The sequence below is a fragment of the Globicephala melas genome, chromosome 16 (genome assembly GCF_963455315.2).
Source record: "Globicephala melas chromosome 16, mGloMel1.2, whole genome shotgun sequence".
NCBI classification, from domain to species: Eukaryota; Metazoa; Chordata; class Mammalia; order Artiodactyla; family Delphinidae; genus Globicephala; species Globicephala melas.
Genome location: NC_083329.1, coordinates 58,894,377 through 58,914,322, shown reverse-complemented (window position 1 = coordinate 58,914,322; position 19,946 = coordinate 58,894,377). Strand labels below are relative to the sequence as shown.

At 39.5% G+C, this 19,946-nt stretch overlaps 1 protein-coding gene across 14 annotated transcripts in view; it reads right to left on the bottom strand.

Annotated features, from left to right (window-relative positions):
- The window catches only part of USP54 (ubiquitin specific peptidase 54), a 151,209-nt gene that overhangs the window by 11,137 nt on the left and 120,126 nt on the right, over positions 1-19,946 (bottom strand). For 13 of the 14 annotated variants that reach the window (XR_009559264.1, XM_060286072.1, XM_060286073.2 and 10 more), the window contains 4 exons: positions 14,097-14,264; positions 11,503-11,622; positions 10,375-10,570; positions 6,938-8,316 (listed from right to left, as the gene is read on the bottom strand). Coding sequence is in view for 13 of the 14 variants with exons in the window: in XM_060286072.1 (XP_060142055.1) it covers positions 6,938-8,316; positions 10,375-10,570; positions 11,503-11,622; positions 14,097-14,264 (1,863 nt within the window). In the remaining variant the exon portion in view is untranslated. The remainder of the gene's footprint in view (positions 1-6,937; positions 8,317-10,374; positions 10,571-11,502; positions 11,623-14,096; positions 14,265-19,946) is intronic. The other variant, XM_030862614.2, reaches the window with a different exon arrangement.

The following is a 19,946-nucleotide window of genomic DNA, read 5'->3' as shown; positions in this document are numbered from 1 at the left end:
AACTAATTAAGCCTTCCATTCTGAAAATGCACACATCCTTGACCTACATTTGATATATATGTCTATTGCCAATTCATGTCTTGATTTGTTATTTTGATTCTGATATTGCTGATAGACTAAGCTAGAAGGCCAGTTATTTTCAATATTTCCTTGTGCTTAAATGCAGTGGTTCCAATACTACCTCAGATTCATCTAGAACTTTTAAAAAATACAGCTTTGTGTACCTCTCTGCAGACCTACTGAATCAAAATCTTTCTGGCTGGAGCCTGGGAATATTTATTTTTAAAAGGTTTCCACAAAAAGTGTGGGAGAATATCCTCAAACATTGTTGGAAGAAATGTGAAATGTTATAGTTTTCCTAAAAAGCAATCTAGAGATAACCATTAAGACTGAAAATATATTTATCCTCTTAACCAATAGTTCTACTCCTGGGAATAAGAAGCAAAACTATCTGTTTATTGCAGCCTTGTTTGTAGTGGCCAAGAACTAGAAATAAAGTAATGCCCATCTATAGCAGAATGGCTAAATACATTACGGTATCCTCAATATCAAATATTGTCCAGCCACTAAAAAGAATGAATTGAGTTAAACTAGATGACTTAGAGGAATTTTCGCCAAGTATTGTTGAGTTAAAGGAAAAAAATCTGTAATATTATCCCCAAACAAAAAAAAACACTATATATGTAGGTCTATATAGGATTATATGAACAGAGAAATACAGAAATATGCACATTAGACTACTGTCTGAGAAGGTGGTGGGGGATAAATGGTAGGGATTGATTTGAGGGAAGGAGAGAGAAACAAAAATTGTCTGTAGTAAAAACATCATAGGAACTTCCCTGGCTGTCTAGTGGTTAAGAATCTGCCTTACAATGAAGGGGACATGGGTTCGATCCCTGGTCAGGGAACTAAGATCCCACATGCCATGGGGCAAGTAAGCCCATGCCCCGTAACTACTGAGCATGCAGGCCACAACTAGAGAGCCCATGTGCCACAACTACTGAGCCCACGTGCTCTGGAGCCTGCACACTCTGGAGCGCGTGCACCACAACTACAGAGAAGCCTGCCCAGCGCAGCAAGGGGCACATATGCTGCAACAGAAGATCCTGCATGCCACAACTAAGACCCGACGCAGTCAAAAATAAAATAAAATAAAATAAATAAATAAATATAAAACAACAACAACAACAATCATGTGTGCTATGATCCCATTTATATAAAATTATTCTGGGCTTCCCTGGTAGTGCAGTGGTTAAGAATCTGCCTGCCAATGCAGGGGACACAGGTTCGAGCCCTGGTCCAGGAAGATCCCACATGCCACGGAAAAACTAAGCCCTTGCACCACAACTACTGAGCCTGTGCTCTAGAGCCCGTGAGCCACAACTACTGAGCCTACGTGCCACAACTACTGAAGCCCATGTGCCTAGAGCCTATGCTCTGCAACAAGAGAAGTCATCTCAATGAGAAGCCCGCGCACTGCAACAAAGAATAGCCCCTGCTCGTTGCAACTAGAGAAAGCCCGCGCACAGCAATGAAGACCCAATGCAGCCAAAAATAAATAAATTTATTTTAAAAATAATAATAATAAAATTTTTCTTCCTTTTTTTAAAAAACCCATTCTTCAGGTGACTATGATGGACAGCCAGATTTAAGAATTACAGCTGTAATGGTTAGAATTTGGTGCTCCTCTAATCAAGTCAAGTGTGATTCCTACCTAGACAAGAAGGTAGCCATTGGAACCTCCTGAAGAGAGTAGACACTGATTCCTTTAAAGATACTTAAACAGAGATGGAGGTGGCCTTCTGTAAGGAGTACTGTTGAGGGGACTTCTTGATTTGATAGAATTAAGGTGACATCTACTCACTGATCAATAGTAACAAGAAGAAAGACTACCAGACATTATGTACTTCTTGATATGATATAAGAAGTCTAAGTACTACCTATGAAATATTCTTATTTTTAAAAAGTAAACCTGATTTTAATCAAGAATCAAACCTTCTAGCCCTAAGTACCAAGTTATAGGGAAAAAGAGGGTCTTAGGAGAACATGTTTTAAAAACAAAATGACAACAAAAAAACCTCTCCTAGAATATAATCTAAAACGTGGAAGACAAATGACCAAATTTCTTCAACAAATAAATGGCAAGGGGAAAAAAGAGACAGGAATCTTACAGGCTTAAAAGAAGCCTTGAGACACATCAACAAAATGCAATGTGTGGATCTTGTTTGGATTCTGATTCGAAATAAACCAACTGTGAAAAGACACCTGTGGGACAATTGAAAAAAATTGAATACTGGCTAGTTACTGTATTATATTAAGAAATTATTGCTAATTTTTTAGGTATAATAATATTATAGTTCTGCGTTTTAAAAAAGAGTCTTTATTTCTTAGAGATACATTCCAAACTATTTATGGAGGAAATGATATAATGTCTGGGATTTACTTTAAAATAATCCAGTGGGGAGGGAAAGTGGCAGGGGCGGGGGAGGGGTCCCTAAATCAAAATCAGCCATCGGTTGATAATTGGGCAAGATCATCTTGGAAGTTAGTGATAAGAACAAGGGGGTGATTATAGCATTTACTCTTTACTTTAGAATATATTTGAAGTTTTCCATAACAAAACATTATTTTTAATTTTTAAGATGATGTGTGAGCAACTTCAAAATACTATGAAATTTAGAATATAGGTCAAGGGCAGTGTTCACATAACCCTTTAGGAACTATAGTCATGTCAAAACTAATCTGGTTGCAAAATACCACATTCTATATGATTCTATTTATATGAAATGTCCAAAATAGGTCATCTATAGGCAGAAAATAGATTAGAGGTTTACTGGGGAGTGAATACTAATGGGTACAGGATTTCTTTTGGGGGTGATGAAAAAATACTTTAACTGATTGTGGTAATGGATGGACAACTCTGTCAATATCCTAAAAAACCACTAAATTGTACACTTTAAATAGGTGAATTGTCCAGTACATAAATTATATATCAATAAAGCTTTCTTTTTTTTAAAGCAATAAGTCATACAGAGAAAGACAAATACTATATGATCACACTTATATGTGGAATCTTTAAAAAAGCCAAACTCATAGAAACAGAGAATGGAATGGTAGCTGCCAGGAGCCAGGGGGTGGGGGGAATATAGAGGTGCTGATCAAAGGGTACACATCATTTCCACTTATAAGATGAATAAGTTCTGAGGATCTAATGTATAGCATGGTGACTATGGTTAACAATATTGTATTACTATATACCTGAAAGTTGCTAAGACAGTAAATCTTAAATGTTCTCACCACAAAAAAAAGAAAGATATTGTAATTAGGTATGGTGATGGCTGTGTTAACTAACTTTGCTGTGGTAATCATTTTGCAATATATACATGTATCAAACCATCACACTGTAGACCTTAAACTTATACAGTGTTATTTGTCAACTATATCAATAAAATTGGAGAAAAAAAGTAATTTGGTGCTTAATAAATGCTTTACAATAAGATAAAGCAAGACTCCCCTAAAGATATATTCTGTCATATATGGATCCTAATTGGCATTTTCCTTCATCGTCTACTTCTTGATTTATTCCACTGATCTCTTCTTTATTCTGCCACGTCAGTTCTGAAAGACTCAATTTAAAAAAGAGACTCTAATAAAAATAAAATAAAAATAAAAAAGAGACTCTAACCAAAATAAAACCTAGTTTGGTTTCACAAGTTATTTTGAGGACTGATTCATTAACCGGATTTTTTAAATTAGTTTTTGTTCACTATTAAGTAAAAATTAATGGTTGCTAGGTACGCTTTCATACTGTTTTCAGAAGTATAGGGCTTCCCTGGTGGTGCAGTGGTTAAGAGTCCGCCTGCCGATGCAAGGGACACGGGTTCGTGCCCCAGTCCGGGAAGATCCCCCATGCCACGGAGAGGCTGGGCCGGTGAGCCATGGCCGCTGAGCCTGCGCGTCCGGAGCCTGTGCTCCGCAATGGGAGGGGCCACAACAGTGAGAGGCCCGCTTACCGCAAAAAACAAACAAACAAAAAAAACCAGAAGTATAATCTTCCTGAGCTTGCCAGTATGTATCAAGAGATTTTTTAAAGTTTATAACCTTCAACTAGTTATTACCCTTCAAAAAGTTTATTCTAAGGAGTTTATCAGAAATGTGGCCAAACTCTTAAGTATAAGGATATTCATCACAATGCTGTATTATCAAAAAATTTTAAGTAACCTAAATATTCAACCACAGTAGAATGGTTGAATATATTATGGTGTATTTATATGCAGCATATTATAGTCATTAAAAGTAGTTTTTTCCAAAGGGAAAATGCTTATGGATATAATGTAAGAAATCATGGGACTAAACTATATACATATATTATAATCCAGCTTTTTGTAAAAACAAAACAAATAAATATATAGTATATATGCATAAAAAACAAAACCAGAAGCAACATAGATGGAGATTATTATATTAAGTGAAGTAAGTCAGAGAAAGACAAATATAATACGATATCACTTATACGTGGAATCTAAAAAAATGACACAAATGAACTTATTTACAAAACAGAAATACTACAGACTCACAGACATAGAAAACAAACTTATGGTTACCAAAGGGGAAAGAGGGGGAGGGATAAAATGGGTGTTTGGGATTAACATATACACACTACTATATATAAAATAGATAAACAACAAGGACCTTCTGCATGGCACAGGGAACTATATTCAATATTTTGTAATACCTATAATGGAAAAAATCTGAAAAAGAATATATATATATATATACACACACACATATATATGTATATATATATATATATATATGAACTAAATCACTTTGCTGTACACCTGAAACTAACACAACTTTGTAAATCAACTATACTTCAATTTTAAAAAAAGTATGTCATGACACTATTGATACTATGTATAAAATAGATAACGAATGAGAACATATTGTATAACACAGGGAATTCTACTTAGTGCACTGTGATGACCTGAATGGGACGGAAGTCCGGAAGGGAGGGGATATATGTATATGTATGGCTGATTAATTTTGCTGTACAGTAGAAACTAATACAACATTGTAAAGCAACTATACTCCAATAAAAATTAATTAGAAAAAAAAAGTAAACTAGGGGAAATTTGGAAAAAAAAAAAAGTATGTCAACCAGAGGTGGGGGGCAGCAACCCAAAGCCAGAAGTAAACTCATGAAACTACTGCCAGGGTTATCAATGATTTTTGTTACTTTATATATTTTCAAAGCCATCTACAATAAAAAATGTTGCTATCTGGGGTAACATAAGGTTTGTTTTGTTTTGTTTGTAATATAATGTTTGACATTCAATTGGTTAGTTCAGTTTTAATTGCAATATATTTTTATATGTGTTTATGATTCTTAAAATACTTGACATTCGTATATTCTTTCTCCCTTATATTAGAGAGGAAGCTAATTGAGGCAAACTCCAACTTTTCCTCATTCTTTGTAATCTTCCCATACTGCCCTGTCCTATGTATTAATACCTAAGGAGCACTTAAATGTTATTGCAAAGTTTACACTAGAGTGGAGATGCTAAAAAACATATCTTAATATTAAATCTTATATTTATATGATATCCCCCACTCTGATGCTCCTGGGAATATAGCAGATTTTCAATAACCACTTGTTTGGCTATAATTAAATATTGGTTGGCTGCATGCAAAGAACTATACCACCTAAACTGAAGATAAATTTCTGAGTTTAATTTTACAGAATCATACATATCATTTAAAGAGTTGGAAGGTATCTTTAAAAAATAAAATCATTGGGGCTTCCCTGGTGGCACAGTGGTTGAGAATCTGCCTGCCAATGCAGAGGACACGGTCTGGGAAGAGCCCTGGTCCAGGAAGATGCCACATGCCGCGGAGCAGCTGGGCCATTGCACCACAACTACTGAGCCTGCGCTCTAGAGCCCGCGAGCCACATCTACTGAGCCCACATGCCCCAAATACTGAAGCCCACGCGCCTAGAGCCCGTGCTCCACAACAGGAGAAGCTACCGCAATGAGAAGCTTGCGCACCGCAACAAAGAGTAGCCCCCGCTCTCCACAATCAGAGAAAAGCCCACGCGCAGCAACGAAAACCCAATGCAGCCAAAAACAATAAATAAATAAATAAATTTTAAAAATAATAATGATAAAATAAAATCATTGAACCAATTCTCTCATCTTATAAGTAAAAACTTGGATATTAAATGACTTGTCCAAATTTTTACTGACAGTTAATGATGGAGACAGAACAATAGTTCAGGCTTTGGAGTTCTTAAGTACATCAATCTTAAGTTATAAATATCCTTCATGTCTTCAGTTTACAGAACTAATTCTGTGCTGTGCATTTAACATTAGACTTCACTCTTCACACAACATAATCTCACAAAGAGTCGGTGAACAGGTACCCTACAAGCATACCACCTTGAAAATTCTAAACCTGGTAGTTCCTGAACGGATCAGGGAAGGTCTTGATATTGCTGGTTCAGTACGATCTGGATATGCCACACTGGAGACTTGGCTCAACGTGAACATCCTCATTGCAAGTTGGAGCTTGTTCCTAAGCCATAGAAGAATGACTTTTCCTCCCAGCCTCCCATACCTCATGCTGAGTCACTCTCAAAGGCCTAGGAACCACTCCTTAGCATTCATACTCAGCAGCCCTGGGCAAATACTCACTGGTCTCTTTAGAAGGAGGGAACTAGCTTGTGAGTGATGATTCTGCCCCGATTCTCCACTCTAGCCAGAAAAATGTCTAGCTTCTTGTCATGAAGTCTTTATGAATAAAGTCAGAAGTTCTACTGCTGCCTCCTAAGCTGAGGATATTATTTACATAGAACACCATCCCCCTTCTGATCTTATCTTCCTGCCTTCAGCTTTTCGATGCCCCCCACACCCCCTGCCCCTGGTTGCATTCTTACCTGTTTGGCTCAGTGGGTTCCAGGCCACTTCCTGCTGCCCCCATCCAGAAGAGCCAGATTGAGAAACCTGAAGACTGGCCTGGTAGAGAGACTCCAATTCTGAGGTCTCCTGCTCTGTGTCTTGGTTCCAATGTGGATGCAAAAGGATGTGGTTTCTTTCTGGATAAGTTACACAGGTATGGGAATCAGGAGGGGAGGACTTCATTCCTGGCCCAGGGACCCCAAGCTGAGAATCACAAAGCCTTGTAACATTCAACCAGGAATCCAAAGGCAAGGAAGTTCCCAAGTTGACACTGCTGCCCAGCTCCTTAGGCCTAGCATCTCTCACTTGAGATGGTTTCCCATGGTAAATACCTGACTCTGCCAACCTGGACTGTCCTCCCCTAGAAGTTTCACCATTAGGCAGCCCAGAGTTCATGGCAAGAGAAGGATGATCAGCAGGCTCTCCCCAGGAAGGCAGTCTGTTCCTACCATCCACAGAGGGTTGTTGTTTTGCCCAAGGCCAATGACCTTTCCCTTGACCCTGTGGGAATGGAGGCTTTGAGTCAGAAAGGGAAGAGTCCTTCCTTAGACTGTTGGGCAAACTTCTATCCTGGGAACCTGTACCATCCCTTGTGGAGGTGCCCTGCATCCTCTGGAACTGCTCTGCCAGAGAGCGGACAAGCCCCTTTGCAGTAGGAAACTCTGGCCTATAGGGGTCCTCGCTGCCTCCGTCCACTTTTGAAGTCAATGAAGTTTTGAGGCTTTGGGTTTGGAGGCATTGGTTAGTTTTCTGTAAGGTATTAGGAGAGTGAAGCACAGAAGAGGAAGGAGCAGGCATTATGGAGTGGCAGGCCCTGTACAGAGAAAGGCTGGGCTGAGCTGATGAACTTGAAGGACCACAGCCTAGACTGTGTGCATCTCCTCTCTCAGAGGTGGTTGTTCCAGTTGGCTGTAGCCAAGGCATCACCTGGGATGAGTCAGCAGGATCCCTCTTTTCTTGAAATAGCTGTTCTTGATCAGTGCCTCTTCCTCCTTGTTGGGGGAACCTTGTACAGCTGCTGTTGTCCCCCCTGTAGCTTTGCAGCTCACCCTCTGGTTCCCAACCATGATGAGAATTCTTCTCAGTTCTCCCTGGTGTTTTATGTAAGCCCTGCCTGTGGAACACAGAGGGGTCAATGCTGTCCACCTCAACAGAAGTAAGAAGGTTCGAGGCAGACCCACCAGAGGAATTGTGCTGTGGAGCAGACAGGGCAGATGACTCTGGGAATAATGGCGAGTGTGACTCATGGCAGGAAGCGGATGAGTAGATGAAAGAACTGGCCCCAAACTCTGTATTCATGTAGGGTTCCAGTTGGGCCTCCTGGCTTAACAATACTTGGAGCGGGATAGGCTGTTCACTGAAATAAATAGAGAGAGCCAGTCATAAGCTGTCTTAATTGACAAGATCACTTACAAAAATAACTGTTCATTTGGTTTCCATTTCTAGCTATTCACAGAGGTAATGGTGAAAATAAATGGAAAGACAAGCATAAGTAGAGTCAACAGATCAGAGGTTCACAAGAGAAGGCACATAGTCGGCTCACACCTAAGTAACAGGTAATATTAATTCTCTTTATTAAATACCCTCATCAAAGTTGCCCACAGTAATAGTAAATAAAGCTCTTGCTAATATTCTTCATTCCCTGTAAAGTCCCATTCCAATCATATTCTACTTACAAATTCAAAAACAAAAATTGCTCATGCCATATGCAAATGACAATAGAATGTAAGCAAAGCCTAGAAATCACTCATCCCTAGGGTCCTGAGAGGCAGATCAGCCAAAAGAACCAGAAGGCCACATTTACAGAGTACAGGATGATTTGGGCTCCTGGGATTAACATAAAAATCAACCATTTCAAATTTTTTTTTTTTTTTTTTTTCTTTTTGTAGTACGCGGGCCTCTCACTGTTGTGGCCTCTCCCGTTGCGGAGCAGAGGCTCCGGACGTGCAGGCTCAGCGGCCATGGCTCACGGGCCCAGCCGCTCCGCGGCATGTGGGATCTTCCCGGACCGGGGCACGAACCCGTGTCCCCTGCATCGGCAGGCGGACTCTCAACCACTGCGCCACCAGGGAAGCCCTCAAATGTATTTTTATAATCTGGATTTGGTTGTATTTGTTTACTGAGATATTTCCCCAAAGTAATGTGCTGTGACTCTCTTGAGATTTGGGAGTGGAAGTAGGGATTAACTGCAGTTAGATTTCTTACTAATTGTTTTGTATTTCTGACCTAAAGAACTCAGGGCTAGAAGCACTTAGATAAAACCTCAATCACTCACATACATCTAATGGCAGAAGTTTTCTGAAAAGAGTTTAGCTGCCTAAATTGCTTATAATCAAAACACATCTCTGAAAAAAAAAAAAAAACACATCTCTGATCAGATTCTCAAATTAGCATTCAGCGAATGGGGTAAACAATAGGAGAAAAGAAGAAAGAAGAAGATCCTAGCTATGAGCATTAAATTTGAATGATAATACACTATAAACTTTTGTGGGCATAGTCATTCAATCACCCTTACAACATTTTGAAGAATATGATATTACTTATAAGGAAAGCCTAATGGAGTCAAACAGACCTGGATTTGAATTCCATGCTTCTACCACTTACTAGCTGAGTAATCCTGGGTACCTTACTTATCTCATCCTCTCTGAGCCTGAGTTTTCTTATTTATAAACCATTGCTAAATAGTAATCCCTGTCTCCTAAGGTTATTGTGAGAATTAGATAAAATAAAACATGAAAGAGTTTAGCTTAGTGCCTGAGCAAATATTCAAAAAATGTTAGCTTCTTTTATAATGTTTATATTCTGAAAACTACTCAGGCTTGTTAACAGCCAAAATTAATTCTTACTTAAATCTATCTATTCTCAGTAACAGCCAATTTCAAGGGCTAAAATGGGGAAACTACACCAATGGCCATGGGGACTTTTTTCCTACTCCTGACCATAGGGAAGCAAAACAAAGGGAATCTTTGTGTCTCCTCTCAACGGATCAATCAGAGCAAGGAAGACTGCTTTCTCTACTTCCTTGAGGGACAGGAAGCACTGAAATCTCAAAATAAATCACACGGTTTCTACTGCAAAGTGAAATGTAACTCAGATTGCCATGTCTAAGACCATAATATGTACAAATTTAATAGTCATGTTATTACACAAGTCCAGAGACAAACTCACCCACAGGAAATATAGACAAGTGGTCTATTTATTATGCTATACTCTCTGCATCTTTCTAGGAACTATTAAGAAAAGGACCAGCAGTGGGATGAGCTTTTCATTGTATGTCTGACCTGAGAGAAGAAATCTTTTCAGAGGACTCTTCTCTCTCCCCTGGAGTCGCCAAGACAATGAGAGCTGGCTATGGAGCACCCATGGTCACTTCCTCCCCTGGCGTCCATAAACTACAATGGTTCCCAGGCACTACCTTGTTGGCTGAGGGAGGGCTCCCCTCTGTGAGGGGAGGCAGGCTGAGGGCTGCGACGGCGGCTGAGATGGTTGCTGCTGCTGCATGCGATCCTGCAGGCTCCGTGCTTTTCGAATAGTGATTTGCAGCTTCTTATCGACTAGGGCTCTGCTGTGCGTGCTAGAGCTGGCACCATGCAGGGCAAGTCTTAGTTTAGCTAAAATGCAAAAGAAAATATAGCAGAAACAGAACACAAAAATACAAACAAAAATAAAAAGAATAAAATTCAACCAAAAATGAGCAAAGATATGCAGTAAAACTCAAAATATGCAGCAGGAATACAAGGCGTGGACCATGCATATGTTGTCCAGGGCACAGAGCTGCCTCTGGCTATAAGGAACATTCATGGAAGCCATGGAGGCCAAACAGGTTAATTCAAATTTAAAAAACAAACAAAAAGCTAAACTAAAATGAGTCAGGAAGATAAACTGGTGCTTCCATCTTAGACGTTGCCACTCTCATTGTCCTTTGCAACTGACCTGTCCGACTCTGGTCTCCATTCTCTGCTCCCATCTCCCCCTTCCTGATGGCCAACAGCAGAAATAAGATCCAAACCTGCATCTGTCTTTATAGAACACAGTTTCTTGTGGGTCACATTAAAGAACCAGATACAAATTCTAAGCCTTAGTCCCTTGCTGTAACCTTATGGTGCAGCATAACAGGAAGGCAGGGGAGAAACATAAAAAATCAAATATGCAATACAAAGTCACAGGCCTGGGAAGTCACAGTCAATTTATTCATTTCTTCCTGCCCTAAGCTCCACCTCACTAGTCAGTAACTAGAGAAAGAGCAGACTAACCTCACATCTGAGATCTAACTTTATTTTGGGATTAGAAGGTAGGTCTGGCTGGATAGTTCATTTGTAGACTTCTGCTGAGGTTTTCCCAGTAACTATCCATAGGCCACAGTGACAACGCCTAGCACATTTAGAAATCTGAAGGGCAAAAGATAGCTAAAGTGCCTCAGTTTGGGGGAGTGACAGTGAGGAGACTTAAAAGCTGTTTTTATCCTATCTGAGTGACGACACTAATAATACCTATTGTGAAGTTAGTGAAAAGTGCCATAGCCATAGCGGTTAAAGTTACTTACAGATAGCTTCGTTACAGAGAGCCAAAGCGGCAGCACAGTCTCCCTTCTGTTCCAGATGCAGCGACTCTTCAAACACTGAATCTGCCTCTTGTAGGGACCTCTCAAAGCCGTCACTCCTCCCTGAAAGGGCCAGCACTTTTCATTTTCATAACAATCTGTTCCAACTTTTCCTATGTGCTGTTTTTTCCCTTCAGTGCACATAGATCATTGCTGCTGAGCCTCTGGTCCACCCTTACTCCAACTGACCATTACTATTAAGAATTCTCTGAAACACGTAGGACATCCATTTTTGCCTTAGCTGAGACTTTACCAAAGCCATGAAAGAGGGGCATGTCATTGTCCACCACATATTCCAACTCCAAGACCTCTAAGGGAGGCCCTCAAGGAAAGAACAAAGTACTGTCTATAATAGAAGGGTGGGTTCTTATGCCTGGAACTGACGTGCTTCTCTACAGTGCAACAAGATACATCTTGGCAACCTGTGTTCAACGCCCCAGATCTCCACCAAGACCTCCACTGCTGTGTTAAGGCAAAAGTGGCTTCAGTACTCTGTGAAAAGCCATCTGTAACACTTCTTTCCTACATAATTCATAGTTTTCTTTGTACCACCTGCACCTGGAAAATCAATACCCCTCTTGGGCACAGGTGTTCTACGGTTCCTAACTTCAATGTATCTACCAGGCCAGTGGAAATGCCCTTGTTCTTGGTTTGCACACACATACCTTTCATCAGCACTGCTAAGTATTTACTTCTATCATGCCCTTGCTCACCAAACCTACTGTAAAAAAGTCACCTTCCCTTGCAGTGAGCATAAGATGTTGTTTCCTCCCCTGAAAGTGAATGTGTGCCAAAGCAGGTGCAGGACAGTCTAGGGACAGCGCCACATGAAAAGCAAGAAAGTACTGTAAGGGCAACTTTTGTAAAAGAATTCTCAAGTTTATATATCCCCTTGCCTTTTACTCACTCATAACCATAAATTAGTAGTAACCTGTAACCCAAGTTCACCTACAATGGGATTAATGGTGAGTTTTCACAAGCTCACAGGAAAAAAAAAATCATTTCTCCCATAATGCACCTATCCTCCATTAACCTCCAGCTGTACATGGTAAGAAAAGCTCTTCCATACCCCTAACATTCACTCCCTAATTCACCAATAGCTTCGGAGAACAATGAGAAGGAAGTAGAAGTAACAAGTTGGTTCTGAAGATCTTGACATTTGGGTTCTACTCCACTGCTAGAGGTATGGTCCCTGGGGTAGGGGGTACTCAGGCCTGAAGTTTTCTCACTATATCTGAAATCAATTGAATCTATACAACCTTTATAATCAGAGGTGGTGGCTAGAGCAATTAAAACAAAAAAAGTTCTCTACAGAGATATAGGCAAACTATATAGTTGGTCAATGATTGTACTAAATTTTAATTCTTATCCTCTAGAATCTTAGCACTCCATTCCTTGCTCTAAACCAAAGTGTATGGAGAACTGACAATGAAATACAGCCAGAGGGATCCACTCTCAACTCTAAGGTACTACCCAACTGACAGAGCGGGGAGAAAGGCAAGGGAGGAAGATGACAAGACCCCTCTTTCAGAAGCAATATGAACCTGAGACACCAATGTGATATAGCTTAAGGACAAAAAGGAAGAAAAAACTATCGAAACATAGGGACATCTAAGAAATTAGGAATGGTAAACTAATTTGGAGACAAAAAACAATGCCTTGGAAAGTATAAAGCAACAACTGCCTTGAATCAAAAGACAGTAGGATTAGAAGAGAAAAGTAGCCCCCAAATAAGCCCAGGAAGTTTTCCTAAGTGTTGATAAGAAGAAAGAAGTGATCAAAAGAAAGCAGCCACCCAAAACAGCATCGGCTCCTATTCTTTACACTACTTTAGCACAATTTGTTGCATCTGGAGGTTCTGAATAATAAACTCATTTCATAGAAAAACACAGATATAGGTTTCAGGGCCTATTTAAAATAGATATCTCAGCCTTTTTGAACTCTTATTTTGAAGGCTAGTCTCTGCTGGTACAAAGTGATGTCCTAAAGCAATTGAAGGGAGAAAAAGTAACTAATGTGGGGCAGCTGGAGAAGCTGAAATAAAGTCCATGAAAATCGTGTGAGATTGGGATATGAATCATCAGAGGATCAAAAGGAAATCAGGCTCTGTGTTCTTAGAACCTGTTTGGTAGATCCACTTCCCTGAAGCTCCAGGTAGGAAATCTCAAGGGCATATTTCTGCTGAGCGAGAAGAATTCCCCTCACTGTCAGTGTGGCTCACTCACTGCCTTTTTCTGCTGTTTCTGAATTGTGAGTAGTTTAATTTACATCTTATATAGCTGTTCATCAGAAATATTTTTCATGAACAATATACTATCTTCAATCTACAAGCTTTTAATAAATGGGCCCCAAATCAGTGCCTGTCTCTAACCAATAGGCCTGTCACCTCCTACTTTAACTAGCTCTCACTGAAATGGCTGAATTAAGATAAAATATAACTTGGCTAAAGAGAAGACAGAATTTATGAGCTTGAATACTTTTTTCCTCCCAGCTTTCTCTGTCCCCATCACCCACAACCTAATGCTCACAACAATTACCCTGATTCTGCAGTTCATCTAAGTCCATGAAGCGGCTGGGATGAGGGTTAAACCCTTTAGCTGCCTCTAATTCCTTCTCTCGTTTCCTTTGAAGTTCCTGTTCCTGGGCCCTTCTGGCCACCTCTTCCTGCAATTCATCCAGTTCAGTTTTGGAAGATATCTCCCCACCTGGAATAAAAGCAAGGGAGAAGAGAAGTCGCCACATTTCCATAACCAAGACTAAGCACTTGCTGTATTTATGGCCACAGCACTGCTTTTCCTTTGGAACTCTTGGCTTCAGTCTGGAGTTCATATCTGCATAGTGCTTTCCATTTCAGATTCAGGATGATACCTAGGCCATGAATAATAATAATATTTATTGGGTGCATTATAACAACAATAACATCATGACAACTAACATTTGTTGAGTATTTACTACGTGACAGGCATAGCTGTAAGCACTTTTACATATGTTATTTAATTCTCACAATAATATGTGAGGTAGATACTATTATTGCCCACATTTTAAGAATGAGGAAACTGAGTCACAAAGATGATAAATAACTTACCCAAGGTAACAAAAATGGCAAACGGTAAAGCTGAATTAAAGTCAAATAGGTTAAATTCATAATCTGTGCTTTTAACTACTAGAAAGCATTCTCTACCATGTGCTACCAGTGACTCACCAGGAAGCTTCAAACAAGTCAATTTCTCCCTCTTAATTTCCACCACCTTTTTAATGAGTTTGGAAAATATTGATAGTAGTAAAAATTTAATTTTTTCAGTGTTCACAGATGGAACCAAACAGATCTAAAAGGATGTCCATGATATATTAAGTGAAAAATCAAGTGACAGAATAGTATCTATAGTATGACTCCCTTTTATTTATTTTTAAATGCTAGTAATAAACTTACCTATGGACAACTAGGGCAGCTGCCAGATGCTGGTGGGGGACCTCGATGCCCAGGGAGACAGGAGGAACCCCCAAGCGACCCGGTAGGACATTGGGGGACTAAGGGGGGAGGAGAAGTGGAGGCAGGACAGGACCTGTGCCCCCAAGGGGTGGCTGGGAGCAGGGAGGGGTTCCCGTGTCTGGAGGGAGCCTCGGGGGCTCAGATCAGGGGGAGCATGCCTGGTGTTTCCCCTGCCCAATTGGCCCGGGAAACTTGCCCAGCTCTCAGGCCCGGTCCTACACCCTCAAAAGGCCCCTTCTACTACACTGGTTCTGGGGGCATATGAGGGAGGCTGGAGGAGAACAGAAGAGGCAGGCGGGATGGAGGGGCCCTCCAGGACGGAGGAACAGGAGAGTCACAGAGGGAGTGTGCCCTGCCCACTTGGGCTGGGAAGCCTGCTGGCTCCCAGGCTGGGTCCCCCACCCACCAAAACCAGAGGCACGCCTGGACCCCTACTGTTATGTTGAGCCTAAGCCCCACCCCCCCATGGCCTTTTCCAGCCCTGTGCGTCCTAAGCACAGGCCTCGCCCACCACCTAAACCCCACCCGTGCCTAAGCCCTGCCCCCACAGCCAAGGCCTTTTCTGCCTTTTTTTTTCTTTTTTCCCCTCCTCTTTTTTACTATTGTGGTTCTGTTTTACCTTCTGGTTGTTGTTTCATCTATATTTTTATTTTCATTTTATTTCTAACATATCTGTTAGTTTCCTAGTCTAATTTTATTTTTACTCTTTGTTATTGTTCTGTTTTATTTTTTGCCACCCCACACGGTTTGCGGCATCATGGTTCACAAACCGGGGGCTGGGCCCAAGCTCCTGTGGTGGAAACTCCAAATCCGAACCACTGGACTAACAGAGAACCTCAGACCCCAGAGAATATTCATCGGAGTGAGGTCTCCCAGAGGTCCTCAACTCAGCACCAAGACCCAGATCTACCCAAGAGCCCACAAACTTCAGTGCTGGAAGCCTCAGGCCAAAAAACCAGTAAGACAGAAACACAATCCCACTCATAAAAAAAAAAAAATTAGCCAGCAAAAAAATATGTCATAGATGAAGGAGCAAGGTAAAAACCTACAAGACCAAATAAATGAAGAAGAAATAGGCAATCTATCTGAAAAAAAATTCAGAGTAATGATAGTAAAGTGATCCAGAATCTCAGAAATAGAATGGAGGTACAGATTGAGAAAATACAAGAAATATTTAACAAAGACCTAGAAGAACTAAAGAACAAACAAACAGAGGTGAACAACACAATAAGTGAAATGAAAAATACACTAGAAGGAATCAATAACAGAATAACTGAGGCAGAAGAACGAGTAAGTGAGCTGGAAGACAGAATGGTGGAAATAACTGCTGAGGAGCAGAATAAAGGAAAAAGAATGAAAAGAATTGAAGACAATCTCAGAGACATCTGGCGCAACACTTAATGTACCAACATTCGAATTGTAGGGGTCCCAGAAGAAAAAGAAGGGTCTGAGAAAATATTTTTGAAGAGATTATAGTGGAAAACTTCCCTAACATGGGAAAGGAAATAGTCACTGAAGTCCAGGAACTGCAGAGAGTCACATACAAGATAAACCCTAGGAGAACCACACCAAGACACATATTAATCAAACTAACAAAAACTAAATGCAAAGAAAAAATATTAAAAACAGAAAGGGAAAAGCAAAAAATAACATACAAAGGAATCCCCATAAGGGATTTTTCAGCTGATTTTTCAGCAGAAACTCTGCAGGCCAGAAGGGAGTGGCAGGATATACTTAAAGTGATAAAAGAGAATAACCTACAACCAAGATTACCCAGCAAGGATCTCATTCAGATTCAAGGGAGAAATCAAAAGCTTTTCAGACAACCAAAAGCCAAGAGAATTCAGCACCACCAAACCAGCTTTACAACAAATGCTAAAGGAAACTTCTCTAGGCAGGAAACACAAGAGAAGAAAAAGACCCATAAAACAAACTCAAAACAATTAAGAAAATGGTAATAGGAACATACATATCGATAATAACCTTCAATGTAAATGGATTAAATGCCCCCACCAAAAGACACAGACTGGATGAATGGATACAAAAACAAGACCCATTATGAGCTGTCTACAAGAGACCCACTTCAGACTCAGGGACACATACAGACTAAAAGTGAAGGGATGGAAAAAGATATTCCATGCAAATGGAAATCAAAAGAAAGCTAGAGTAGCAATACTTGTATCAGATAAAATAGACTTTAAAAGAAAGACTGTTACAAGAGATAAGGAAGGACACTACATAATGATCAAGGGATCAATCCAAGAAGAAGATATAACAATTATAAATGTTTATGCACCCAACATAGGAGCACCTCAATACAAAAGGCAAATGCTAACAACCATGAATGGGGAAATCGACAGTAACACAATAATAGTAGGGGACTTTAACACCCCACTTACACCAATGGACAGATCATCCAAACAGAAAATAAATAAGGAAACACAAGCTTTAAATGACACAATAGACCAGATAGATTTAATTGATATTTATAGAAGATTCCACCTGAAAGTGGAAGAATACACTTTCTTCTCAAGTGCACACTGAACATTCTCCAGGATAGGTCACATCTTGGGTCACAAATCAAGCCTTGGAAAATTTAAGAAAACTGAAATCGTACCAAGCATCTTTTTTGACCACAATGCTATGAGATTGGAAATCAATTACAGAAAAAAACTGTAAAAAACACAAATACATGGAGGCTAAACAGCGTGCTACTAAATAACCAAGAGATCACTGAAGAATCAAAGAAGAAATTAAAAATACATAGAAACAAATGACAATGAAAACACAATAACCCAAAACCTATGGGATACAGCAAAAGCAGTTCTAAGAGGGAAGTTTACAGCAATTCAATCTCACCTCACGAAACAAGAAAAATCTCAAATAAACAATCTAACCCTACACCTAAAGCAACTAGAGAAAGAAGAACAAAGAAAACCCAAAGTCAGTAGAAGGAAGGAAATCATAAAGATCAGAGAAGAAATAAATGAAATAGAGATGAAGAAAACAATAGCAAAGATCAATAAAACTAAAAGTTGGTTCTTTGAGAAGATAAAATTGATACACCATTAGCCAGACTCATCAAGAAAAAAGGGAAAGGATGCAGATCAATAAAATTAGAAATGAAAAAGGAGAAATCACAACTTGACACCACAGAAATACAAAGGATTATAAGAGACTACTACAAACAACTATATGCCAATAAAATGGACAACCATGAAGAAATGGACAAATTCTTGGAAAGGTACAATTTTCCAGACTGAACCAAGAAGAATTAGAAAATATAAACAGACCTATCACAAGTAATGAAATTGAAACTGTAATTAAAAATCTTCCAACAAACAAAAGTCCAGGACCAGATGTCTTCACAGGTGAATTCTATCAAACATTTAGAGAAGAGCTAATACCCATCCTTCTCAAACTCTTCCAAACAACTGCAGAGGGAGGAACACTCCCAAATTCGTTCTACAAAGCCACCATCACCCTGATACCAAAACCAGAAAAAGATATCACAATAAAAGAAAATTATAGACCAATATCACTGATGAACATAGATTTAAAAATACTGAACAAAATACTAGCAAACAGAATCCAACAACATATTAAAATGATCATCAACCATGATCAAGTGGAATTTATCCCAGGAATGCAAGGATTCTTCAATATACGCAAATCATTCAATGTGATACACCATATTAACAAATTAAGGAATAAAAACCATATGATCATCTCAATAGATGCAGAAAAAGCTTTTTACAAAATTCAACACCCATTTATGATAAAAACTCCCCAGAAAATGGGCATAGAGGGAAACTACCTCAACATAATAAAGGCCATATATGACAAACCCACAGCAAACATCATACTCATTTCCACTAAGATCAGAAACAAGACAAGGATGTCCACTCTTACCACTCTTATTCAACATAGTTTTGGAAGTCCTAGCCACAGCAATCAGAGAAGAAAAAGAAATAAAAGGAATACAAATTGGAAAAGAAGAAGTAAAACTGTCACTGTTTGCAGATGACATGATACTATACATAGAAAACCCTAAAGATGCCACCGGAAAACTACTAGAACTAATCAATGAATTTGGCAAGGTTGCAGGATACAAAATTAATGCACAGAAATCTCTGGCATTCCTATACACTAACAACGAAAAATCAGAAAGAGAAATTAAGGAAACAATCCCATTTACCACTGCAACAAAAACAATAAAATAACTAGGTATAAACCTACCTAAGGAGGCAAAAGACCTGTATGCAGAAAACTATAAAACACTGATGAAAGAAATCAAAGATGACATAAACCGATGGAGAAATACACCATGTTCTTGGATTGGAAGAATTAACATAGTGAAAATGACTATACTACCCAAAGCAATCTACAGATTCAATGCAATCTCTATCAAACTACAATGGCATTTTTCACAGAACTAGAACAAAAAATTGCACAATTTGTATGGAAGCACAAAAGACCCTGAATAGATAAAGCAATCTTGAGAAAGAAAAATGGAGTTGGAGGAATCAGGCTCCTTGACTTCAAACTATTCTACAAAGCTACAGTAATCAAGATGGTATGGTACTGGCACAAAAACAGAAATACAGATCAATGGAACAGCATACAAAGCCCAGAGATAAACCCACGCACATGTGGTCACCTAATTTATGACAAAGGAGGCAAGAAAATACAATGAAGAAAAGACAGCCTCTTCAATAAGTGGTGCTGGGAAAACTGGACAGCTACATGTAAACGAATGGAATTAGAACACTACCTAACACCATACACAAAAATAAACTCCAAATGGATTAAAGACCTAAATGTAAGACCAGACACTATAAAACTCTTACAGGAAAACACAGGAAAAACACTCTTTGACATGAACCACAGCAAGATC